This window comes from Lepisma saccharinum, chromosome 2 (genome assembly GCF_977018435.1).
Source record: "Lepisma saccharinum chromosome 2, izLepSacc3.1, whole genome shotgun sequence".
Taxonomy (NCBI): Eukaryota; Metazoa; Arthropoda; class Insecta; order Zygentoma; family Lepismatidae; genus Lepisma; species Lepisma saccharinum.
The window spans coordinates 169,762,717-169,790,402 of record NC_139230.1 but is presented as its reverse complement, the minus strand read 5'-3'; the positions used below and the strand labels follow the sequence as shown (position 1 = coordinate 169,790,402).

The window sequence follows — 27,686 nt, the reverse complement described above, 5'->3', positions numbered from 1 at the left end:
CCGTGTCCCAAATGCATACATTGTGACGGTTCACCTTTCCAGGTAGGTGAAACGTGGCCTCGTCACTAAAAATCACTTTCTCATCAAAACCAACTTTTTCTTGCTTCTCTTCGAAATCCATACAGAACTGGAAATAAATGGAAATAAATGTGATCCTGGTGACTCAGCGCTTGCAACGGCTGCGCCCGGTATGGTTTCAAATGAAGACGTTTACGTAGAATACGCCACACAGTTGGCTGCGACATCTGAAATTCCCGTTTCGCGCGACATTTTGACTTCTTAGGGCTCCTGGCAAATATTTCTCGCACAAGGTTTACGGTCTCAGCCGACGGTCCCGTCCGCCCTGTTCGTTTTGCATCGCGCAGACAGCCAGTCTCCTTGAACTTCTACCACGCACCAATTGTCTTGTCTATAGGTGCTTCTGTTCGACATTTCGTACGATATGTCTGTTGTACCGTCACAACCGACTAACATTTAGGCCTATTACGAATACATACTGGGAGAGATTCTTTATGTACTTATATACACCTTTTTGCTGTACATGCTATAGTTCTTGTACTAAACGTACAATAGAGGACATCAAAACAAACAACCTTTCTCAGTAACATTTTTCTCGTTGGTATGTCGATTCGACGCTACAACAATTCAAAAAAGACCGTCTTGCCGCCTGGATGCTGGCAAACCAACACAACGTTTGATCGTATCTGTGACGTCATTTGCTGCAGCGAAACAGTGCACGGCAGTGTTGCAAGGAACATACAAAACATTATTAGCTGTAAAACGAAGCGAGAAACGTATAACCTACCAGCCAGAAGATCAGCAGTCATTTCAGGGGAAGGGGGAAGTGAACCAACGATATGAGAAATGGTAAAAAAAAAAGTATTCAAGATGAAGTGTCAATATTGGATTTTGTCTCAGCCTACATGTCAAATATCAACAACAATAAATTTTATTGGACGTACAGCTTACATGTGGCTGTTTGCGCCAAGCAGCATGTCAAATATTTGCAAATCTCGTTGCAAGGTTGATATCTACAGGTTTGTGTCCAGATGCTTTGTGGTACTTTTGTGCTGATAACGGAAGTATTCGAGGTTCACGTTGTTACATTACGGCTAAAACACGTACAACCACAGTAACAATCTAATGATGAATCAGTAGCGAATATACTGCCCCGTTCACAGTTGCCAACTATCACATGTGTATCCGGTGCGTAGATAAACGTCGGAGAGTTTGGTTTACTACTACTTATATCCCTGTACTTTCAACCATTTTTGCCACTTGCCTCATAATACCCCGAATATACATTATATTATGTGTTGTTTACCTTTGGAATTTTGGGTTCTTTCATTTTTATTTTGTCATCTGTTCAGTTTGTAACAGACAACTTGTAGCAGAAGGACGAAGTGGATAAACTAAATTGTAGGTGCCAAATATTTGACATGTAGGCTGAGACAAAATTCGATGTGACCACTTCCACTTGAATTCGATTTTCTTTCTAACATTTTCCTATAGTTTGTTTACTTCCTGTTAGGTTACAGAACGTGTTTTCTCGTTTTGTTTACGGTACATAATGTGGCTGATTGTAGGTATGTCATTTTTCACAGAATATGCGTGTTCCTGGTAACCATGGAACGCATCTCGTTACAAATGCAATCAAATGTTGTGTGTGATTGCCAGCATTCAGGCGGCAAAACTAGCTTTTTTGAACGACTGTAGCGCCGAAACAACGCACCAACGTGAAAAAAAATAATGTTACTGAGAAACGTTGTTTCTTTAATGTCCTCTATACGTTTCCGTGGTCCGTGGGCGCCATTAAAATGACACCCTGTATATGTATGTATGTATGTATGTATGTAATTGCACAATTTCATTTCAATTCCATATTTCTAAACACGCACAAGCACAAGTTTACAAAGCTAATTCAATTATTTTAAGTATTATATTTGTATTTTAGGCTACCATATTTGAAAAATAAGGGATATAAGTTTTAGTCATATACAATAAACTGCTTCACCTATATCATAATATATTTCTAAATGTCTTTCTACGATGTCCTTGAACCGTGGAAACTGCGGGCTGTCATTGCGAGCCGGAGCGACGGCACGCGCGGTGTCTCCACGTTCAACACCCATCTCTACTCCTTTGAATAAAATTGTATATAAAATCGATTTTGCAGTGTGAATTGTCAATGAAAATCTGTTTTAATTACAGTTGCAAAGAGCCTCAAAACAAGAGCAAAATCGTATATTTAGGGCTCCGCGATACAAAAAAAAAAGATGTTTCAAAAAATTCATAAGAACCTTTTTTGGGCCGATTTTAAAAAACCTAAAAATTAAGAATTGTATTAAAAACCATCCTTCCTGCACTGTATTTAAATTTCATAACGATCGGACAGCAAGTTTTTTTTTATTTATAGAATTTCAAAGAAAGCGGTCGTTTGAAAGACACAAAAAAACGGCACCTTTTTGTTATCTGAAAATGTGTCCCAAAGTTTGCGACGGCCGTGGATGCAGTGCAGGGAACAAGACAAAAACCAATGCTAGCTGAACTCTGGTATCAAATTGCAACGGTTCGTGCGCAACGGATATGAAATCTGTGCTTAGGAATGTGGCTGCGACGACCCATGACACTTGCTTGGAAATTGCATACGTGGCCGGAAACAAATTAATCAACAAAAGTGGTATGACATTTACTTTGGAGCTTTGGCGTGGAGATAATGGGTGTTTGTGTTTGTGTGCCTTCGTTCCTCCGGAAATACACAGAAGCGTGGGCGATCGGAAAATAACAGCACAGGCAGCTGAATCATCATTCAATTCCATGTATCTTACTTCATTCTGTCCAATTACTGTTTATTCCTTTAATTTATATATTCTACGAATATTATGCACGCTCCCGCCAGAAACTAAGAAATACACTACTTTTTAAATACACATTAATCGAATGAGATTATTTTTTATGCTCTGTTCCAGGAATCTGTGGATCAAGGCCATGCATAAGCGTGGAGAAGGGGAGAGACCGAGTGGGCAGATCCAAGCAGTGTCTCGTTCGCTTGCTCCACAGATTACTGGCGCAGAGACTTGGCCAGAATGTTCATGAAATGTATGATTGAATATTATTGCTATACTTTTTTGGGAGCTTAAAATATGCACAGAGGCAAACCTTGAGTTGGGTTTTTGTTTAATTCCACTTTATGCACATTAAGGCTGATCGGGACTGGACCTACAGCTTAAAGTGGGTTCCCATCCTCTATGTTCCTCCTCCGGATGAAGCAAACATTATGAAAATGAACAGCAATATTGTATCATTCATTTTACTCACCCCCCCCCCCCCCCCCCGGCCTGCCTTTCTCTATCTATCCGTCTATCTCCGTCGCTCACTCTGCTGTGCTTTGTAAAGATATAATGAGCATACAGGTGTATTTTTAAATAACTTTCTTTTTTCTGTGTCGTCATCAACGAAAAAGTGTCATAAACTAAAAAGAATTTATGACATGTACGTACACTGACAAGGTAGTTACAGAAGGATATTTGTGTCAAATTATAAGTATTCTTTAGAAAACAACAGGAGTGTTCCGTACAGAAGAAACTTTGTAATTTAATCTTCGCCATTTTGTCCGCAACATCGCCATAAATTCACTTTTTATCCATTGTGCCATTCATCCCTCAGTTTTTAACTTTTCTCAGAAAATTAATATAACTATGGTTTTTATAGAAAAACTATCCGCCCTTTCCTTTTCTAATGGCAATTTAATTTGAACAATGTATAAATTAACTCTATATATCTCCATATAAAATCACGTATTTCGGCACTGTGGAACAAGTTGACATATATAATTAAATGTAATGGTTCAAGTAACTACTAAACTTAAAAGTATTACGGAAATATTTAGAAAAATCTCTAAAATTAAATCACTAATTATGTCCTATACTTAATTAAATTGAAATTGTAACTATAATTTCGTTGTGCTTTTTATATATAAATGCTAGGAAAAGAAACATTGTGCCTCAATGTTATTTTATTCTATTGCAATTTTAACTATATTTCAGCCACACTTGTTGACGGAGTTGTTAGCACAACATGCTACGACACCAGTGCACCTTTGTTCGAATCCTGACCTGAATATGGATGTTCTTTCTGAGTGTCCCTTCATTAATTTCATTGTATCATCAGTCATTTTCGTTGTCGCGATTAGTTAAAAGTGGAAGAAATGCGACGTAAAATAACCTAATCAATCAATCGGCTATATTTTCTTCGCATGTTATCTCTACAATTACAATATTGATTTTATGCCGTCCCCCGTGGCGGAGTGGTTAGCACATCGCGATACGACACCAGTGGTCCCGGGTTCGAATCCTGGACTGGGCATGGATGTTTGTGAGTGTCCATTCATCAATTTCATCATATCATCACTCATCTCCATCTTCACAAATTAGCCAAAAGTGGCACAAGAAGAGCAGTAAAATAAAGCAAATCAGTCAATCAATCAATCAATATTGATTTATGCTGAAACAATTAACGTTTTATAGGTATTTAAGGACTGCTATTAGCATGCAATGTTAATTGGGCATTCTCCATTGTCTAGTGTTTTATACATATTTATGCTAACACTACGTTTCGAGATAGCACAATTCTCTCTTCAGATGAACAAATTACTTTTGAACAAAATATAGAAGAGACGAGAGAAGGGGTGCTCTCTCGAAATGTAGTGTTAGAATAAGTATAGTTAAAAGCACTAGACAATGGATAATGTCCAATTAACATTCTAGGCTAATGTTGGTTCATTGTCACTACCATTCAGAGAAAGGCTGTGTATTGAAACTAGATAGAAGATTCAACACGTAAAATCAGACGTCTCTGTGATCGAGCAAGTGTAGTGCTCGACTCATGAATATTTCGGGTTCGAATCCTGGCCTGGGCGTGAGTGTTTCCTTGCGAGTGTCACCTTTGATTCTAATCGTAAAAACAAGGAAAATACAAAAATCAATTTTTCTTCTTAAACCAGTGACGTCTCCGTAGTAGAATGGTTAGCACAGCGCGCTACGGCTCCAGGGGTACCAGGTTCGAATCCCGACCTGGGCGTGTGTGATCTTTGTGAGTGTCCCTTTATCAATTTCATCATATCATCACTCATCCTCGGCTTTGCGATTAGCCAAGGAAAGGCAGAAAAGTGAAGTCAAATAAACAAAATCAATCAATCAAATCGACTTAAGTAAACACGAATCAAACCACGAATGATAATACTGATGTACGAAGAAGTTGCGAGTGTATCATTTGTCCTTTCCTTGCCTGTAAGCTTATCATTTCCAAGTACTTCTTCTGTCAGAGCCGTAATGGAGCTGGAGAGGAAAAAAATCGCTACTCTTACCGGCCTGCTACCACAAAGCACAGACCGATACTCTCCTGTAAGAAGAACTTATTTTAAGTTGCCCGTCTGCTGTGAGGAAAAAAGGGTGGAGAAGATCAATAGGAGATCAATAGCATCTTTCTGTGTCCACTTGAATAAACAGAAGGAAAAAAGAGTTTTCCTCTGCAATTCAGTGATGCAAAATTTACAAATTGTGTTTACATATAACACCAACTGAAGCGAGCATCGCTGCGCTTCATGATTGTGCAATCGTTACCAGAGATACTCATATCTATTGCAAGCGCTCACTGCTTCTGTGCTTCCCTTGTTTTCCCAAGGCAAAGAGCCTTGCGTCTTCCTTCTACGTGACTCGCAAACGAATGGGTGGATTAGTATCTGTACAAATTTTAAAGTATAATTGCTTTGAATGAGTATTTTCGTTCTTTGTTCGTCTGTGAAAGATGTTGATGCATTGGGCAGTTGCATTTCGTCTGGAATCGATTGATTCTTTCCTTCCACTTACATTTGTCTGTGTGATTGTTCTTAGATCTTTTCGTGGAATCGTGCTTATGTAATTATGAATTTTTATTTCCCCCTTGGTTATTTTACCCCGCTTTTCTACCCACATAGCTTAATCATGACGTTGAAGATGAATGACAAACCACTGTTCTGGTAAACACGCGCCTTAGGTGCGCTGTGACACCAAGGGTCCCGGGTTCGAATCCCGATCGGGCTTGGTTGTTTGTGAATGTACATTCATCAATTTCATCATTTCATCTCCCATCCACATCTTCGAAAATTAGCCAAGAGGGACAAAACGCGAAGTAAAATAAACGAAATCAATCAATCAACATATGTGCCTTAGGCAAAATTCAAACCTAAGAGGGCCCCCCAGTGGTAGCGTCGCCGCCTTGTAATCAAGGGGTCCCGGGTTCGATACCCGGTGGAGGCACATAGTAGTTCGGATACCACTTTAAACTGTTGTTCCAGTCCCGATTAGCCTTACTGTGCATAAAGTGGACTTAAAACAGCATTGTCAATAATGGAAGCTATACTGCTTTCATTTCCAAACTGCGCTTCAAGGTCACGGCATCGTCTCCCCACGCAGTCGCCTGTTCCCCTACAAACACAGCCTTCTGCCTGTTCATTCCGTGCTGCACGGGGAATGCATAGGAGTGGGAGTGAGGAAGAGAGAAGCGCGGAGCTGGGTGGATGTCCTTGAACCGCACAGTCGAACTGAATAAAATATAGTGTTGCTTGGCATAGCGAACACAGCGAATACGCTATCCCGGGAATCTTCGGAGGAAGGTTGCGCGTACTGGGAGAAAGCGCCACCGGGAAGAAAGTTCCGTTGTTTGTCTCATAGAATTAAACGGCGCAACCCACTCGAGTGCTGTGATCCGAAACGCGAGGTATCAGTGTGTGGAATTATCATGCGAGAACCCCGGAGATTTTAAGATAATATTTTCCGTTCGCGGCGTCTGGGAATTCGCTCTCGTGTCATACCGGCTGTCTTCGTGTCGTTCTTAGATAAAACAAAACAAATAAACAAAAGGCAAATGCCATAATTTCCCAACACACGGCGGTTCGGAGCGGCACGGCGCGCTACATGGGCAAACCCTTTCCCCTGAAATATTCCGCACCGCGGTTCGGAGCGTCATAGTGTGCGACAAACAAATGGAACTCAATCTTCGATCTTCTCGAAATTGAAAGCATCTTAGCCATATCATGAAGATATGTATAAGAAAACAGAGAGAATTGGTTTCCAAGGAAATGGTATGGAACTTTCGATTATATTCATTGATTTTGTTCATTTTTACTTGCTCTCTTGCCACTTTTGGCTATTCGCGAAGATGAGGATGAGTGATGATATGATGAAACTGATGAGGGACACTAACAAAAATGTCCAGGTCGGAATTCGAACCCGGGCCGTAGCACGCTGTGCTAAACACTCCGCCCAGGAGGTCAGCATGAAACCTTTGGGGGGGCGGGTAGTGTTACATTTGTGGTGGTTCTGGTGGTTGCATGTGCTGGCAGTGACAATATAAGCCATTTTCTGTAAATATTATAAGCAATGACGTCGTCGCCTTGAAATCAAGGGGTCCCGGGTTCGATACCCGGTGGAGGGACATATTGTTTCGGATCCCACTTTAAACTGTAGGTCCAGTGCCGATTAGCCTTACTGTGCATAAAGTGGACTTAAACACCAACTTTAATTACAAGCAATGATTGAAATGATTCCCTGAAAGTAAGTAAATGTCCATAATTTTATAATTTCAATTCATTCTGTACTTTGTGCTGACTATTGTTAATTTCGTTGTATTTAAAACAAAGTGTGCCGTATTGGAAACAGTTTTTTCTTAACAACACAATCTGCAATACATTCGAAAACTCAAAATCACGGTATTAAAAACAGACACTCTTGAATTTATATTTCTAACTAACTTATCACTATATTGAAAGTTATCATAAGATTCTTGTTTTGTTTCAATTCATTAACAAAAACACAAGAGTCTTGAGGGCAACCTCTCTTAGGAAGGACCGATGATAATCAATTCCATTACAGAATGACATTCATAAATGTACAAGCGGATAACCATAACTTGTATTTTTTCAGCGCTAGATCAAAATATCGAGTAAGTTGGACGCTTGTACTTTCATTTACTTCATCATCATCATCATCATGCGATACCATCATAGCGGTATGTTATTAGAAAAACATCTAACTTAACCCGTGCTGCAGTTGAAACGTAGTCCAGTGGTAGACAAAAAAATCTTTTTTTTTTCTTTTTTGTTATTTAGAGTCGCTTCTCTGACGCTTTTTGCTAATCGCGGCGATAAAGATGAGTGACGAAATTGTTGAAGGGACACTCACAAAGAACACCCATGCCCAGGCCGGGATTAAAACTCGGGATTCCTGACGTCGTGCTAACAACTGCACCACAGAGGTCGGCAGAAAATTACAACAACGCACCTTATTTTTGTGTCAGCAAAATATGCGATCACATCTATCATTTTTAAGATAAGGATTCTAGGAAAGGGTTTTGTCCTCCGTTCTTCTTTTGTTTTTTACAGCAGCACCAGAAATTACAACAAAAAAGCCACATTTACTTACGATTCAGAATAAGAGCCTAGAATAACAGCAGTGTATTTATCGAAAGAATCAGTATTTATGATAAATATTTTTGGTCTCTTTCAGAAAGGAACGAAGAACGCTCTGGAAACAGGACGCACTTTTTGCACTATTCTCTCGGACATGGATTTCCGCCAGCGTCTTCTGGAAGCTCACACAGAAGAAGAATTCAAAAGGCTTGTTTACAAACAGACCCAAGACCTAGCAGAGGAAACTTGTGAGATCGACAAGGGAATCGTCGACAACCACGCGGTTTCGTCTTCTGAATACGAATACGTAAGTCACGCACAATTTATTTTTACTTCCCGAGGTCAGTGCGTAGATGGAAGATCTTCAAAATGCAAAAACTTTCCTCAATTTGACGAATTTTATGTAAAAGAAGTTATTGAAGCAAATATGATATTTTATCAACAATCGACATACAATTTGCTGCTCGTTCAGGAGCCCTTGAAAATAAATATACAGTTTTCCTCCTATGTTTTTACTTTGTGACCTCTTTGTTGATATCACACGACTCTTATCTGGCAAACAAAAGACTGGTGGAAGCTACTGGGTACGTTCAAGAGCTCTTTCCCTCGTCTCATGCCGTTATAAATATAATAAAAGTAGAATCTTATGAGGAAGTTATTGAAATAAGCAATATGCCCAGTTTGGATTAAAAAATACCGAAGCTTTCAAATACCATTACACAAGAAGGGAGCAAATCGTTGAGTCGTATAGCTTGCAATGGTTGCGTACATTTCACTTGCTCTATTTCGAATTAAGCGCTGGTTTCGTTAATGTTATTTTATTATGTGGGTTGCAACATTTAGCTATTTGCACTGGCCACGGGTAGTTTCAGTGACTTTCTTACATAAAATTTTGAGAAATGAAGCATGTAAAGAAGCCGCAAGCTAAAACGAAAGAAATCAGTAAGAGTAGAGAATAGACACCACAGATAATTTTCTTGCTGCGGTTGCAGCAGACACTCTTAACATGAAATGTTTGCTCTCAGGATTCACTTACAAGAAGATAAGTAGTATTTCGAGTATTCTTTTTAAAATAACGCATGTAATCCTTTCAGAAATATTTATTTTATCATATAAACATTTCAAGAAAACGTTGAAATATCATACCTGCTTAATTTCCTTGCTGTGAGAATGTGATAGTGGTTCTTTATTAGCGTGGAATATTAGAAAGAATAATCAATTCATAATTTCCTATTCAAATAGTGAAATCTATTTCCATAGTAATTTCTTCCATTTTCTCACACTTGGGTTGCTGAAACGATATACTCCACTGAATTGATAATATTATATCTGCCAATGTGGCAAAGTAATTTTGTTGTTTAAGAAGAAAAAGTGTTCTTAAGGATCTGTACCTTTGACCGATGCCAGAGCAGCTGTTTTTTAATTTCTTCTTCTTTCAAGAAAACGCTTTTGTTATTTCAAAATCTGAAAAATTGCATTTCCTTCTAGAGCATTCACGTGGATCTTAATAGACTTACGCAGCCACGAAACTATGGAGACGGCCAAGGCTCCAGCCGAGCCTTAATGCAAAGCATAAAAAGAATTAGGACATTGACATGTTCGTTAATTATTATTCAAGAAATATATTCTGAGAGCTTCGATCTTTTTCTTCTTTTTCAGGAAGAGAAGTTCTGTCAGTTTGGTAGAGGTATTCGTGAAGACACTGAGCGTCGAATTCCACACTACATTTCGGACTACAGGGATGGATTCACTGGCCCTAGGACTGTCCACAAAGTGGTCTCCACTACGCTGTTCCTGTACTTTGCCTGCATCCTTCCAGCCATTGCTTTTGGGGTGCTCAACGATCACAATACCCGCGGGAAAATTGGTAAGCTCCAAATTTGATATATAATACGTATATGTCTATATTTCTATTAACTTTTTTATGATAAACAGTCTGCAGGTTAACACATGATTGGAAAATATACGACTGCGGAGACACCAGACCATGATTTATGCATTTAACTGAAGGTGTAGAACAAGAATTTATAGTATCCAAGAACTTGCGGCGTACGTGATGTCCTTAAAATTACTGTAAGTTTAGTTCCTTGTGTTCTGAAAATGTATTGTAGGAAGAGTTGTCAAGAAAACTGTATAGCACGGTATAGCAACATTGCAAATTTCGTTTGTTTTTTCATCCCCTATCTTGAAGCTGGTCGTCCACTTAAATGCAATATGAGGTATCTATTTGCCGTAAGAATATTCCCGCTACAGGAGCTGTAAATTTACAGGGGTTATCTTAGTCACAAAATTGAGGACTTACCCTCCTTTGTCTATCCCTCCTATATAGAATATCATATTTCAAAGATTCCATTGACTGTAGTGCCTCTGTGAGTTTCGTTTCAAATGCGCAGAAATTGTTGCCTGTACAGAGTTTTCAAAAATGACCAAGGAAATTGAAATAATTGTGTACTTACTGTGACCATTTTGAACTGCACATATATTCGTGTTCCAAATCTCGATATCGATGCATATAATTCGGTACGTTGCTCATATTTTACCATATTTGATTCTGTAATGACGTATTTTCTTATGAAAATAAACTAAAACAAAAACCTACAATTACTAAGGTAGTAACGATAGAGGAAATTACAACACTAAGTTAGAATTTCATGTACAGTCATGGACACTTCTGGGTTGCAACAATTCCATTGTAAGTTAATAGAATTATTGCAACGCAGAAGTGTCCATGACTGTACGTACAAGTTGCTGCATTCCTCGCCCGACAGAGGAGAAAGTGTGTTGCATTTTTCATCAATTTCCTCATCTAACGTTAACTTTCGATCTCGTGGTTCGCGAACTTGCCAATATGGCTCACTGCCACGGTAACTAATGTCTAGATCAAAAATGATGCCAAAGAGGAAAAGTAATGGTCTCGGTAACTTCTAAATGGAATTTAGAATCACCAGTTGCAATCTGTTTAAAAATGAGATCGTATTTTCTCCATACAGAATGTTTTGTTTTTTTTACAAAAATGTCTAAGCAGTGTTGATCACATCGTCAGCACTTTGGCTATTTTGCACCCGTCACATGATACGGGGTCCAGCCCCTTACCATAACTAAAATAACAGAACTGTAATGTCGTGTAACTAAAATATTAAAATATTCTGACTTTGGTTAAAAGCTGAGACTGTAAAGGAGCACTCAGCACACATAAGGACAAAAAACACAAAGAATTATACTGGCCATGGGGCCAAACGCCAGAGCCTCGTCAGTCTGCCAAATGCAGTCTAGTGTGTACTACGAGGAAATAAGGTTGAGAATTGGGTGTACTACGTGGAAGGGCACCCCCTTGCAGCCCACCACAGCAATGAGATCGTCAATGTGTGGATTCACTAACTCCACACCTCATGTGGGCCACGGTGTTGTTGCAATTCGCAAGAGAATGCTTTAACTATAGTTACTTACATGAAAAGATGATAATATATATAACTGATTGCCAAAATAAAATAAACAATCGTCTGCTTACTTTCTACGAATTCAGTTAAGCAACTTGGAAACTACAATGAGGCACAGAGAGGCGGCCATATCTTCCATCAGTTCCTAAAAACAACCAACTGGCTTGATCCTTTCCCTTACCTCCTTTCATTACCCAACTGTGTTTAAAAACTTGGAAGATCGAATATGCATTTTGCCACCATGGTGGATCTTGAAGATGCGTTGCGACAGCGTCATCAAGAAGAGGTTGTCGAAGATTCCGATAATTGCATCCTCTTCGCGGCATCTCATGTCAAATTCATCAGCATCCTGAACGCTGGATGAGCGATAGGTGGATTGAAGATTGCCTGTTATCACCTGAGAAAGTAATTAAAACATGTTAACGGAAAATATCACCTTGAAATGATGACTGGATTTTCCGAAATTTGGTTGAAGGTTCAGTTTCTATTTGCTCTTAATGTTAACTTACTAAAAAAATCCTATGTTATGTTGAATAATATAATATTTTCCCAGTTACTTGATTGTCAACCAAAAATCAGAAATATTCATGTGTTTTTAATTCTTCTGTGTTAGTTATAACAGAGGGTTAAACAAAATTGTTTATTATATTTTATATTTTTGTTATTATGTTTAATAACTGGAATCTATTTATTAAGTAACAAAATATTTCAGCATTATTATTAAATTTTAGAAGTATTTGTCTCTAACTTTGAAAGTTCTTATTCAGTTTAGTGATATATTTACGTATAATTAATGATGTTGTGTCAAATGATGAGAATGGGCTTGTTATCATTTTCAGGATTTATATTTTGTTGTTTTATGATTTACTGTGGTATTAATATTTAATATTTTACTCTGAAGTGAAGAAAATATCATTTCTGGCCCTAACGAATTATGATTATGTTATTAATGCAAAACTATATTCAACAAGATACATTTGTATATTTGAATAAGATCGAATACTTGCATCTGCATATATGGTCTCCCTGATGAAGTAGTGATAACGTCATCGCCTTATAATCAAGGGGTCAACGGTTCGATAGCCAATGGAGGCACCTAGAGGTTCGAATTCCACTTTAAACTGTGGATCCAGTCTAGATTAGTCTATCTGTGCATAAAATGGACTTAACACAAAATTCAAAGATATCAAAGATAGTACCTTATATTTTGCTTCCTTGATGGCGTAGTGGTAACGTCGTCGCCTTGTAATGAAGGGGTTCCGGGTTCGATACTCGGTGGAGGCACATAGTGGTTCGAACCCCGATTCAAACCCTAGGCTCAGTCCCTATAAAGCGTGCATAAAGTGGATTTAAAACCTCAAAACCTAAAAAGTTACTTATCGCCATTTTCCTTTACTAAAATTGCTATTTTTCTACTTTTTTTTCTTAACTTGAACTTGAAGAAAAATATATATATGATGATTTTCTTTGGACAGCGGACATTGGTAAAAATACAAGGGTTTAGATGGAAAATGAGTCTACAATCTAGAAATTTAAATTAACCGAAAAAATTAAAGAAGGAAAATAGTTGCAATTAATGTTGCCTCAATGTTGACAGGTTCGGAATAGAAACTAGTGCTTCTCAGTTTTCGTGATACAAATAACTATCAAACTAGTAGAAGGTAATTCTGAAAGAGCTATCTGCCTGTGGACTGCACCTTCCACTGGGACGTAGGAATGTGTCGAGGTCGGGCCCCGGACATTCTCGATGTAGACCTTACTGGGAGTAATATGATGATCTCCACGATCCGCGCACCCTGTCTCCCAGAGTTATTCAAAGTTCTCACTGATTAGAGGCTGGGTTAGTCCAAGAGCCACTTTATGCAGAGATATTGTCGACAAAATTGCCGCCTGATACCATCCACTTCGGTGATCGAAGCCAGATCTCCCGCGTAGCTGCCAGGCGCCTTTGACTTTTAAAGATATTCTCTGTGCCTCACTTGTCACTCTATTTAGATCTCTTCTTTTAATATTTCAGTTTATTTCTCACTTTTCATTATAAAACAAGCTTTACCCAGGATTCGAACTCAGTACCTCTAGCGTCGTGGCACGATGCGCTAACCACTTCAGATCGGAGTCGGCTCCCGACTGAATACCGTGGCTCTAGAATACACAATAAAATATTTAATTGATTTTACTTCTGCACTCATATAGTAAAGAGAATCTGCCACACGGGTTCATTTTCCGCATTGGACGATCTGTGATAGGAATTTCTCAGTCAATGTCGCTGCATAAGTAGCTTTGGAGCTTACTCAGTCTCACATCAATCGCAGCCTTCAGTAACAAAGACTGCCGGAGCGTGTTGCTGATCACATCATCACTGTAGCAAGAACCGAGAATGCGACAACCCATTCTTCAAGCCACTCTGTGACTTCATATAACGTGCGATACACGAGGATAGTTTTAATTTAAGGGAGTGGTCAAGCGTAACGCGCTGTGAAACCTAAAGTCTCACGTTCGCACTCTGGACAAAGAATGGTCATATCGTTGTGTTAGTCTTAGTCCCATCATCTATTTCGTTTTTCGTACTCATCGTCGCGATGAACCCACCAGTTAGAAAAGCGACGTAAAATAACAGAAATAGAATGAGTAGAACTTGAATGATTGGCTTCTTTGCTTCTGACTCTCTGTATGGACCACCTCCTGGTTTGGATCTGGGTTCTTGTAGTGCTCCAACTAGAACTAGAGTAAAGTAATTGCTATACAGACGTCCCATCTGATTTCGTAATAGATTGGAAGTATTTACAAGGTTGTCAACACACAACAAAACGTAAAATGCTCTCTAAAGTTATATATGCACATATGTGAAACTACGAGGTCTCCGCGATGGCGTGGCGGTAACATCGTCGCTTTATAATCAAGGGGTCTCTGGTTCGATACCCGGTGGAGGTACAGTGGTGCGGATCGCCCGTTAAACTGTATGTCCTGTCTTGATTAGCCTATCTGTACATAAAGTGGACTTAAACAACAATTCAATCAATCAATATGCAAAGCTACGGCTGACATTTTTACACGATTTTTTTTGTCTCATTTTACGCTTTGAACTTACCATCTGTTTTGGTATAGATCCACCAAGCTTTCTGAAACCTCGGAAAATATGCAAACTACAGGCTTCCCCGTAACTTTAAGCAGCGACACTAGCGCCACTGCTCCTAATGTCTGCTTTTTCTGTTAGAAAGAACCAAACGCACAGACGAAATTTAACTCCCGATTATCACTCTGTTCACAATCTTTCCATTATAACTGAAAACAAACCGCGAATGAGATTCTGAGCGCGTCTTCTCTCCTCAAGCGTTCTGTCAATCGGAAGTACCTTCAGCTTGGAAATTGCTCCTCCCTACGTTAATCCTTGGCAACCCACAAAAGCCACTCAAGTGCTGATGAGCAATTCAGTTAGTGGGGATTGTGAGGTTTCCAGACATTCCTGGTAAGACTAGGAGTGAAGAGGCATCCTATAAAAATTAAAATAACCTCAAAAAATATGAATTTGATGGACTGAAAACCTATTGGATCATTTAACAATCAACCTTAGAGGAAGAACGAATCATCTTTGAGGTTTCATCTTTCATGTGTATAAAAGCATTATTGGAGCAGGAAAATCCAATTTCAACTAGATTTTATGGGCATGTAGGTAAAGTAATAGCATTAAGATGCATAAAAATAAGATTATATTGCTAGATGTTAATTAGACATTCTAAAGGTTCAGTTTGTAGCTTACATTTCAAATAAAAATATAATCGCAAGAAAAAATATATTTTGCATCTCAGTCGTTCATGAGTGCAGTGCTGCTTCAGAAGATTGCAAATTGGAGTCCCGTCCTGAGCATAGTGTTCCTTCGACAGTATTTCTTCACTAATCGTATTTAATCTTAATTATTTTCCTTATTGTCACGATTAGTCAAAGGGGAACGAAAAGTGACACTAAATGAAAAATATATAGAATTACACGAGTTATGATAACGGGATATTTATTTAAGGATACGTAGGTCTCTTCTCTTAAAACACAGATTTCGTGATAACGGGTTGCCTGATAGCAACGCTTTCCTTAGGTAATCCCAAAATAGAATACTCTTTATAAGAGGGCTTCCCAGGTGTCGCAATGGTAGCGTCCTCCCCTTGTAATCAAGGGGTCCCGGGTTCGATACCCAGTTGAGTCACACAGTGGTTCGGATTCCATTTTAAACTGTAGGTCCAATCCCAATTAGCCTTACTGTACATAAAGTGGACTTTAAACACCAACTCAAAAACTCTTTATAAGAAAGATGGGATAGCACCCATCTTGGGAACCCAGGTATTTTCTCTAATAATATTTTTTATTATTATTTTATCCACTCTGTACAACGTTGTTCAAGTGATATAACTTACGAATCAGTGGCAACAAGTGAAATAACGCTAAAAAATTATTTTGAAAAAAAAAATCGAAAACATTACGAATAATGTAACCGATCGGGATACATTTTAACAACAATGGTTCCGTTCCGCACGTTTTCTCACGATAGTTATTTCTGTGTTCAATCTTTCAAAAGTTTGTATTTGAGCCATTCTACAATATGTCTCCACTGGTTATCGAACCAAGGACACCTTTATTACATGGCGACGACGTTACCACTACGCCATCGTGGAGGCCCAAATTTTCAAGCTTTCAAATAAAGTATACTTTCATCCGTTACTAACGGACCATTATAATCTGAATCGTTGCATCTTGTCCTCGTTTTATGAAATTTCTGTGGACCTTCCCGATGGCGTGGAGATGTGGCTGTGGCCTTGTTTTAAGGTGTCCTGGGATCTATCCCCGGTGGTGGCGCATTGCACAATGGTTCAGATACCACTTTAAACTATAGGGCCAGTCCATATTAGCCTACTAGGGGATATAAGGGTTGACCTTCTTCTAAGGCACCCAATAGTCAAACTCACTTCCCCGTAGTACACCCCGGTAACAACTTCTTGCAGACAACCGAGGCTCTGGCGCCTGGATCAATGGCCAGGATAATCATCTGTGAAGTTGTGTTGTACTATGTTTGTCCTTATGTGTGCTGAGTGCCCCTTTTCAGGCTCAGCTTTTAATAGGTAAGGATATTTAAGAACTCGGAGACAGTATAGTTTTTGCTATTTTTAAGTAATGAATTGATGGTTTTCAAATTGAATTAGAAACTGTTTAACTGACCTATTTTATATCCTTGTTAGGGACGTGTCATCAATTTTGTTTAGTTATCCCCGTATTGTGTGACGGGCAAAAAATGACTGTGTGCTGAAATTCCCATAATATAAACATCAATTAATCAATCAGATTAGTCTACGTGAGCATAAAGTGAACGTAACTTTAAAACCAGGGCTCGAAATGGACCGGTTACGATCCGTGAATATCTGGAACCTTCCCACCATTCCATCTCGTCAGAAATGGCAACAGATCCTTCCGGTTTGTTTTTTTCTTATTTCTTTTTAGATATTTCACAATTTCCTTTTCAGTGTGAACTAAATTGATAATGCTCTTTAATATTACATATTACGAGAACATTCATATAAGCTTTCCCTCTACGTGGAGATGCGATGTTGCAGCGAGAGAGCTTAGCAGAGTATGATGGCATCTATGTTACCTTCATCATTCTCGTGGCTTGTGGTTTTCGTTTTCACTTTTTTATTTGTTAATTATTATATTTGTCGTGCCTTATGGATTCGATTGTTTTGACAGATTAACACAACAGTAAAATTTCAATTCTGTCAAACATAAGCTTAATCCCAGATCACACGCAAAATAGCAATATGGAAATATCTTTCACGTGTACAAATTGATTTTTTAATATGTAATATTAAGACAGAGTATCGAAGATATGTACTGTAAATTCAAAAACACTTTTCCCAATTGGACAAGCTGACTACCATTACAATTTCCGCCTGTTTAAATTTTTGAAATGAGTAAATTCCTTAAGATTTTTTTTACTGTTCGATGTTTATGTAACTATTTTAATATTTACTATTATTAATTGTAATAGAACGCATCATTTTACTAGTCGTTATATCGTCGCTCTAGTAACCAAATAAGAAAACGTTATGTTAACGAAAATAAAGCGTTCCGTTTCGTGAAAGTTTCCATTCCGAAGCTCTGTTTAAAACCCGAACGAAATTCCTGGCTACGTTGTACCCAGAACGAAACGATAAAAATTTAGAAGTCCGTCACGAGGGAATTTTCTCAATGCAAAGCAACTGATTCTAGTAAAGTTAGCTCGGCCATTGCAACAGCATAAACGCTACAGGAACACATGTTCCGTTACTGGCAAACAAAATGCCATGTCCTTCCGGTTTCCTCACAACAGCTTGCCAACATAGATGTCACAGCTCTCCCTGCGGATGAACTTCCTCTCGGGTTCTAGCCGGGATCTGTGTCAGTCAGTCGCCTAGCAAGATCCGTACGCCCCCAGATCGATAACGCAATGTCACTGTTCCAGAGAACACGACCCTGGAATTTTTGGCGCTAACGGGCAGACCAAGTGATACAATACCCGGCGCGAAATTTAGGTCACAGATCGCAAAAATGCGCCGCCATTGGTTGGAAGAGTCAGATAATATTTCTGCGATACTAGAATTGCAATTGTTCTGCAAGGACTCGAATGAACCTCGAAAAATGACTAACTTATGCAACCCAACCTACAGTAGACGTTCGTGTGTTGCCTGTAGGTTTAGGCGCTCTTTCACAATTGCAATTTTCACACTACATTTGTAAAATACGTAACACAGCGCGCTACAACGCCAGGGTTCTCGGGTTCGAATCCCAGCCTGGACATGATTGCTCTTTGTGAGTTTTCCTTCATCACTTTCATTGTATCATCACTCATCCTCATCATTGTGATTAGCCAAAAGTGGCAGGAAAGGAAATTAAATTAACCAAATCAATCACGTATATGATTGACTTCTTTTTCCCATTACCAGCGCGTTGTTAGAAAACGATTAGCTCATTGAACTCTCCAGCCTAGCTATTACCTATTTTTTGGGGAGCAAGAAAAGGTACTTAAAAGTTCTTACCTTGACTCATTCTCACCCAACAGGTCGGTAGGTGCCGGGGCTTGCCCCGAGTTGTTACCTTCCTGGAGATGAGGTCTGCTCGAAGAAAAGGTATTTAAAAGTATTATGAATGATATCAAGAGAAGGGTATGAATTCTGAGATGAAATACTGTCACATCACATTTCAGTCCGTAAAATTCTTAAAGAAAGGAAAACATTTAAGGAGTTTCCCATATACTATAGCATAGTGACGTCTCTGAACCAAAGAAAAAAGATTTGAACATCATGATAAATTTGTGTAAACGTTTCCTTTCAGTAAGTCATATCACAGAATATGTAATTAATCTGGTGCTGTATATTTACTCACACAAAATACATTTCAAGTTTCGATAGATAGAAAAACGAAACAATGTGAAAGTAGCCGAAACGGTTTTGGAGAAAGAAGGTTTAGATTCAGGTCGTATGCTATCATTCTAGGACTGCTATTAAAAAAAACAGTAACTTGTTCCAGATCTTCTATTTATTTATTGAAATTTCCAGCACAGTAGAAGCCATTTTAAACCGGAAAGAAACTATAGTAAAACAGTAGAATAACATTAAAAACACAAATAAATGATAACATAAAAATAAGCAAGCCAAAACAGTACCAAGGTAAAGAGATCAGTATCACAAAAGAATTACTTATGTGCAATTTGGACGAAGAAGAAGATGTTACAACTGTTATGCTCAGCATGCGAAATGTACCAATATTGGGTCAAAGTTAACGTCAAAGTTCGTATTATGCTCACTTTATACACAGATAGGCTAATCAGCACTGGGCCTAAAGTTTAAAATAGGATATGAACCACTATGTGCCTCAACCGGGTATCTAAGTCTTTGTTACAAGGCGACGACGTTATCACTATTCCATCTTAAAGATCTGAATATTGGGTCTAGTTCTATTCACATGTTGGTATAAAATTAACTGCATCAAACAAAGTGAAGGGTCTATTTCTTACATCATAAGCCTACCAGTTCCAGCGCGACAATTTTTGTTCATATGTTCTACCCAATCGTTCTAAGGTTAGTACAAACTTTTAATAACTCTCCCTCTGCATTTAAAATCGATGGAATCGTGTTTTTCTGCGAATCGATTTCTGAGCAATCAAAAGTGAATAGGAAGTAATTGAAAATGTTTTCAAGATATGAGTCTATTTATTCATTCCAAGATCAAATAAATAACATACAGGTCGAAAGTTTTGTTTTAAACCCACTTTATGTCCAGAAATGCTAACAGGCGTTGGACTTTCAGTTTTAAGTGCGATTCAAGTGAATGAAAATGTGTCACTACCGAGAATATAACTTGTGAACGCTCTTTAAAGAAACGTCAGTATTAGAAAAGTAATAGAAAGAGAAGAGACTCTTTTTAATGGGTGTGTGCATTCGAAATTTGATATAAAACTAGAACATTTTACATTAGGCTTTGAAAAATACAAGTTCAATATATATTGCAATTGTGAATATTATTACTGTTATTTGTTGTAGTGGATGAAGTTTAGAAGTGTTTGAAAAAGTAAAATAATTATATTATTTCCCGATTTGGTACTAAAATAACATAAAATATAAAACAAAGCGTGCTTGTTCGTATCTCGTTTTTAACTTGTTTCATTCACTTCCTTAAAGTTAATCTTGAACGATTGATTGAATTGCTTTATTTTACTTTGCTTTTTGTGCCACTTTTGGCTAATTTGCGAAGATGGGGATGAGTGACGACATGATGAAATTGATGAATGGACACTCACAAACACCCATGCCCAGGCCAGGATTCGAACCCGGGGAATCTTGAACGAAAAAGCACAATAAAACAACTCACCGCTGGTTGGTATTCAAACTTGGAACACATGTAAAATTTGCCTACTTATTGTCTTTGAAGACAACTTCATGGATCTTAACATGTGGGGAATTTCAAACATCTTAATTATTGTTTTTACAGCAGTTTCCCCTGATTTCGTCTTTAAATTATTTGTATTGTAATAACTTATGGTGTTACTTTCATCATATACGTACCGAAATATGTACTGGTCTTATTTTTTCAACTTCCAGTGCTCCAGTGTCATTCTTGTATTGTGAATACAAATACTCAATGCGGAATATACTGCTTAAGGACTTGTTTACGTCATAAAGTATATTACTGTACTGTAGGGCATTTTCTAACACATTTCTAATGTAAATAGTTTTGTAGAAACAGGCCATATTAAATTCCAAAGAAAATAAGTTGCAAAAACTGACTAGACCAAATCAAAAGGCTATAAATATTTCTATCGACTTACGCGTTATTGCAGAGTTTCGCCTCTAGGCTAATTTTAGCATTTCCGACTCAGACTGATGGAGAAGATCTAATTTGAGAACTAAAAGATAGAGAAACCCCAGGACTGAAAAGGATAGTTGAAATTTTAACATTGCAGACCCCGTGCGAAGAGAAGTCTGTGATCCGCCAAGATAAGGCACGGCGGCTAGACAATGCTGATAGTTGGAGAATCAATTTCACTTGTTGAAAGGGCGCATTCACCGGGCTTTTTAAAAAAGGGATTTGAAAGGGAAAGTTAAGCTCCTATTCTCACGCGAACGGAGGAAAGGAGATTTTGTCAGATGCTTTTGTGTCTTTTTGTACTGCAACGTGAGAAGATGCCTTTCAAGAATTCTGCTGAATGGAAGGTGTGGACTGAAGGCTTCAATTGGCATTTCCAAGATGGAATGTAGCAAAATTCCTCAACATCACACTTAACTCTCGACTATGGTGAACATTCATGCATACTATATATATATATATATATGTGGTATGTGTGTGTGTGTGTGTGTGTGTGTGTGTGTGTGTGTGTGTGTGTGTGTGTGTGTGTGTGTACATGTATAATATTGAAAAGGAACATTGGTAAATATGATGCAACGAAATAGTTAAAAGATCAACTTTATATATTTTAAATTATGTATATTTAATTTTTATTTATTTTTACTCCAGTTTTCTTTACATTTTCTTTTATTTTGAATAACTTTTCATCCTTTCCTTCATTGACAACATGTTCATAAATATGTTTGGAATGTGCATGTTTCTCAAACCTGTGGTTCGTAACTTCTCTTTTTTGTATTTTCAGACGTGAAGAAGGCTATTATTGGTCAGACGATAGGTGGATTATTTTACGTCATTTTCAGCGGCCAACCACTGCTCATTCTTCTCACCACAGCTCCACTTGCTCTTTACATCAAAAGTAAGTATTATATTTTATTCCATATATCATTCATATAATGATCGTGTTCATTCAATATTTGATTTAATTTTTTGTAATCTTACAAATCTTAGATATTTTAACTACAGATATGTCCAAGGTTTAGGAATGAGTCTCGGATATTTCTATTACATAATTTTTTAGTATTTTCTTAATATTATATCTTTCCCTTTGGAGACTTAAAAATCTCAGTCACTGTACAAATATTAGCACCAAATACTTGTCGGTAACTTTTCCAAAAGCTTCTAAAAATATACATGATCTGCACGACCAATTACCAACAGTGAAAATGTATAGTCGATAAAGAAAGTCAAATTCTACTAAATTGTATGTATTTATATCTTAAAGAAGTTGTTCATTAGCTTCTGTTACGGTGAGATAGCGGTAAATTTGGACTTAGAAGAACCCTCCTATACAGGGTGTATCATAAGTAATAGAGCAAACTGGCAGTTGAAAGTACACGATAATAGAAGCAAAACAGTCTCGGTAAACATGGGTCTGCAAACGAGCCGTTTTCGAGATAATTGCGAATGTGTGGTTACAAGCCGCCACTGACTTCATTGTTTGTAAACGTCGTCCTAGTTGGTAAAATGCTAATAATACAGTAAGGTTCCATTTTCACTACGCAGCACAACTGACGTGACTCCCACAGTACGATTAGACTGTGTACTGATTGTATCCATCCTGTTTGATTACAACGCCACCTCTCGGAAATTTTCTGTTTTGTAAACAGAGCAAACCTTGGAACGCACAAGGAATAAAGCACTCGGTGTTTTCAAAATGCAATCAGTGACGGCTTCTAACCACACATTCGCACACATTATTAGCATTTTACCAACTAGGACGACGTATACAAACAATGAAGTCAGTGGCGAAACCACACGTTCGCAATTATCTCGAAAACGGCTCGTTTACAGACACATGTTTACTGAGACTTTTATGCTTCTATTATCGTGTACTTTCAACTGTGTCAGTTTGCGCTATTACTTATGATACACCCTGTATACAATATTCTGTACCAATCTCACATTCTTAATGCATTTCTCCTGCTCACAGTGACAATATGACAATGTGATTTCATTTTTGACACAGTAAGTGAAGCTCTTTTTAAATATTAGAGTTGATTTCGTTAGGCCATTCTCTGTGGAATATAAAATATGCAAGAACTAAAGTTCTTGAAATCAAAATATGGCCGCTTCAGTTTCAAATTGGTTCTTGTAATAATTATGTAATAAAACATACGTACTTGCGATGAAACAACATGTGAGGTAAACGATGTCACTCAATTACACACTTGGCAAGGGTTGCGTGTGTTTGCGGCACAACATTTGAATATGCTGTCATAAGATCAACCAGATTTATATTTCATCAAACAGGGACATCTGCTTACTAGGCAAAAACAGTGAAACTTCAGGATTCTAGGAATATTATCATAATTGATTATTTTAGCATTGGAAGATAAGCCTAGTACTGTTGACTGTGAATACCTGATATTCATAGTTACCCAAATCGATGAAGATCAAGATTCCGCGCATTGCATTTTAAAAATTGGCAGGCAAGCCTTATACTATGCACGGCTATTATTCAATTTACTCAGAACGTAGGATTACACGTTTCTATATATATACCACCTTCCGTGTGGTACGTTTTAAGAATTCGCAGATGTTTTCGCATATCTCATCATTACTGACCTTCTTTAACATTTGCAAATAAACGTAATACTCTATACTGAGCATGACTATCGATCGATCGATTGATTTAATTTATTTTACTTCGCTTTCCTTTACTTACTTCTGCCACTTTTGGCTAATTGCGAAGATGATTGATTGATTTGGTTTATTTTACTTTGATTTTTGTGCCACTTTTGGCTAATTTGCAAAGATAGGAATGAGTGATGAAATTGATGAATGGACACTCACAAACATCCATGCCCAGGCTGTGATTCGAATCTGGGACCTCTGGTGTCGTAGCGCGATGTGCTAACCGCTCCGCCACGGGAGCCGGCTAATTGCGAAGATGAGGATGAGAGACTAGGTCATGAAATTGTTTAATGGACACACACAATGAACACCTATTCTCAGGCCGGGATTCGTACCCAGGACACCTGGCATCTAATGCACTGTGCTGATCACTCTGCTACAAAAGTTGGTACACAACTATGGACCATATTTATCCATATCAATGAATTTTAGGTTTGAGCTTAAGATTGTATTCCATTGGGTCAAATATCTTGCAGAAACAAGATAAGCATGATGAGAAACGTATTAGTGTTGCATTCTATGTTTCAAAAATGCTTAACGATAATGCGTATTTTAATATGCATCTACGTGGCTCTAAAATTAACTGAACTGATCTGGAACTCAATGAGTATCATATATTAAATATATAATATAGTTGATGTATCAGTGGGTGGGAAATAATTATCCCAAGTTGGGATCGCCCAACTCCTTCCTTCAAATCGCACCCTGACTACACCAACTTTTTACTTTATTCCTTTCTTCTACAGAATTCTCCACCGTTTTCTTGTTTTATTGAGTCTATAGAAAGGAATGTGACAAGTACATCCATAGGGTTTCGTTGCCACGCAAGAAGCACGAGCCATCGACATTGTATTAGAGGTTCGTAGTAAAGAAATTCCTGGACCAAAGAGATAGTTGAATATCGATCCACATTTCGCCTGTCTCCTTGTTCCAGGAATTTCTTTACTACAAACGTCTAACGATGACTTTCAGATATTCAGTTTTTCTGCGAGCCGCTCACAATAGTAACACCACCCACAGAAATACTCAGATTCGCTTGGAAAGATTCTCATAGTCGTCACTATTTTCTCCGGAACAAATACTTATCTTTATTACTTCAGTCTGCATCTCACTTGTTCGTTCAATCGTCTGTTACTGATTCACTCAATCTGCAAGAATGAAATAAATAATCCAATTCACGCTATTTTCTCGCTGATGAGTCGGTAATAATAATAACAGCATTCTATATGATACTGGATCTCCACCAACATATTCTTTGCCATTGGCTTTTGTAGACGGGTTGTCCAGGAGGGCTGACGCGCTCCAACGTTCTTTCCAAGAGGCCACAGGAGACTGCAGATCCAGCCCGTTGGCTCAAAATTTCCAGCGATAGAGTTCACTTTCTGCGGCTTCGTGCCATCTGCAAGCGTTTCTTTGTTTAAATTAGCCAAATATAATATCGCTGTATCTGTCAACTGCAAAAATCAACACTATTTACTGTGTTTCCACCTTTACAGATTTTATAAATATTTCAGGATGTTTCTGCTTATAAGTGGTACATTCTCACAAGACTCCCTATTAGGTCAGTTCCACTAAAAACATTTCCAGCTATTGATTAATTGATTTGCTTTATTTTACTTCGCTTCTTGTGCCACTTTTGACTAATTTGCGAAGATGGGGATGAGAGATGATATGATGAAATTGCTGAATGGACACTCACAAACATCCGTGCCCAGACAAGGATTCGAACCCGGCACCCCTGGCGTCGTAGCGCGATGTGCTAACCACTCCGCCACGGGGAATTTCCAGCTATGAAACTAAGATATTTCCTGCTTGGTATAGCCATCCTTTCTTGGTTTTTATGTGAATGATAACAACTCAACTTCCCGTGACATGCTCTCCAGCTCTCAATAAAGAGGCAGTGAGACATAAAAGTACCTGGTACCCATCTAATCGGATCAATATGAGTGCAACACAATCACCCATACTTAATTTAGGCAATCAACAATACAATTTTAATCTAATAAGTTTGGACACAATGACAGGCACATCCATCCATGAATTAGACCTAGGGCTCGTAACTTTGTAGCAGCCCACCACGATGCCCGGAAGCACATGAATCTCGTCGGTAGCATATAAGGGTGTCAAGAGGAAGAACGCACTTTCTCTCCGAAGCTATAGTTAAATAAATAAAAAAAACAATAAGAGTAATAAACAAAACAGAATTTCCTCGTCAATAATACTAAAAAATTTGTGAATTTTATTGAAAATAGTAAATAACCATGCCTCATTCAATTATTTTCTCTGTACCTCAATTGTCACTCTATTTACGTTTATTCTTTTAATTTTTCAGTTTATTTCTCATTATTCGCCACAACCCAAGCTTTACCAAGAATTCGAGCACATTATCTCTGGCGTCGTGGTTGGATACACTGACCATTCCAGAACGGAGTCGGCTCCCAATTGATCACCTTAGCTCTAAAATACACTACACAATGTGTGACTCGACATCTACTTTTTTCCATTTTTACAATTGCTTTCCCCAAAGATTGCTGGTTTCTTATGTTTCCTTATTTTGTTCAGTTGTATCTCACGTATGTAAAACAAATTAGTACACGTGGGTCTGACGGGCCATGAGCCTTAATTTATGGTATGTTGCAGGCTGTGATAAATATACGTTTTCTGCATTGTTGTTGATCACTGTTCGTATTTCATCTGTTGGGACTTTTGTGAAGAAGCTCCTACATAAAGGCTGGTTCTACATCATGTACTTTCGTCGCCACCAATGCCTGTTTCTTCACGGCCGATAGTACGTCACAACTTCTCATTCAATTTGCTTCAGACGGGAAACATCTTCTACTACTCTACCTTATTGGTCAGGAGTGACTAAAAATGACATCTCAGGGTCTCTAGGCTTGTGTGTTCAATCCGGCATTTATGTTAGAACGTGCACACCACCAAAACCATGGAATGGAGCGTGGAGTGCACTTTCACTTCGACGGCAACCACAACAGCTTATTATGTTTCCAATGACAACCACTCCAGTTGTCTCCCAGGTCGAGTTGAGTTCTTCTTCGACTATTTTATTTCAGTCAAAAATGTATATACAGCCTCGTTTCTAGGTGATAGAGAGAAATAATGATTAAAGGTATAAAGTTTTTCTCCTGTACATTGGCATTGCCTGAGTTTGAGTTTTTTTTGTTTTCAATCTTCCGTATGTACGGATAGGCTAATCGGGAATGGACCTACAGTTTACAGTGGAATCTGAACCACTATGCGCCTCCACCGGGTATCGATTGATTACAAGGTGGCGACGTTACGACTACACTATCGGGAAGCCCGTCTTGGCACTTGATTTGTTTTTATATTTATTTGGCGTCGCTATTCCGCCACTTTTTGCTAATCGCGACAATGACGATAAAATTCCATGAAATTGATGCCGACTTCCGTGACAGAGTGGTTAGCACGGCATGCTATGACGCCAAGGGTCCCATCGCGGCCTGGGTGTTCTTTGATGACTGTCCTTTCATCATATCATCAATCCACTTTCCAGCGAGGGATATACTTCGGGTACCGACCTGGTTGGAGTTGAACACGACATAAATTAAAATAGGATGAAGATTATTTTTAATATAGTGGCTATTACCGTAACTCAACTGTGAAATTTCATTGAAATCGCTTTGCGTGCGCGTGCACCTTGTAAGATTGGCAGCTTGCGAGACATTCATCTTCATCCTCGCGATTAGTCAAGAAGTAGCAGAAAAGCGAAG

The 27,686-nt window shown here is 38.3% G+C and overlaps 1 protein-coding gene across 1 annotated transcript in view; it reads left to right on the top strand.

Moving 5' to 3' along the window:
* LOC145983754 (solute carrier family 4 member 11-like) overlaps positions 1-27,686 on the top strand; it is a 398,440-nt gene that overhangs the window by 306,492 nt on the left and 64,262 nt on the right. Inside the window, exons 4-6 of the mRNA XM_083116803.1 lie at positions 8,544-8,753; positions 10,106-10,313; positions 22,046-22,159. Coding sequence (XP_082972929.1) covers positions 8,544-8,753; positions 10,106-10,313; positions 22,046-22,159 — 532 coding nt within the window. The remainder of the gene's footprint in view (positions 1-8,543; positions 8,754-10,105; positions 10,314-22,045; positions 22,160-27,686) is intronic.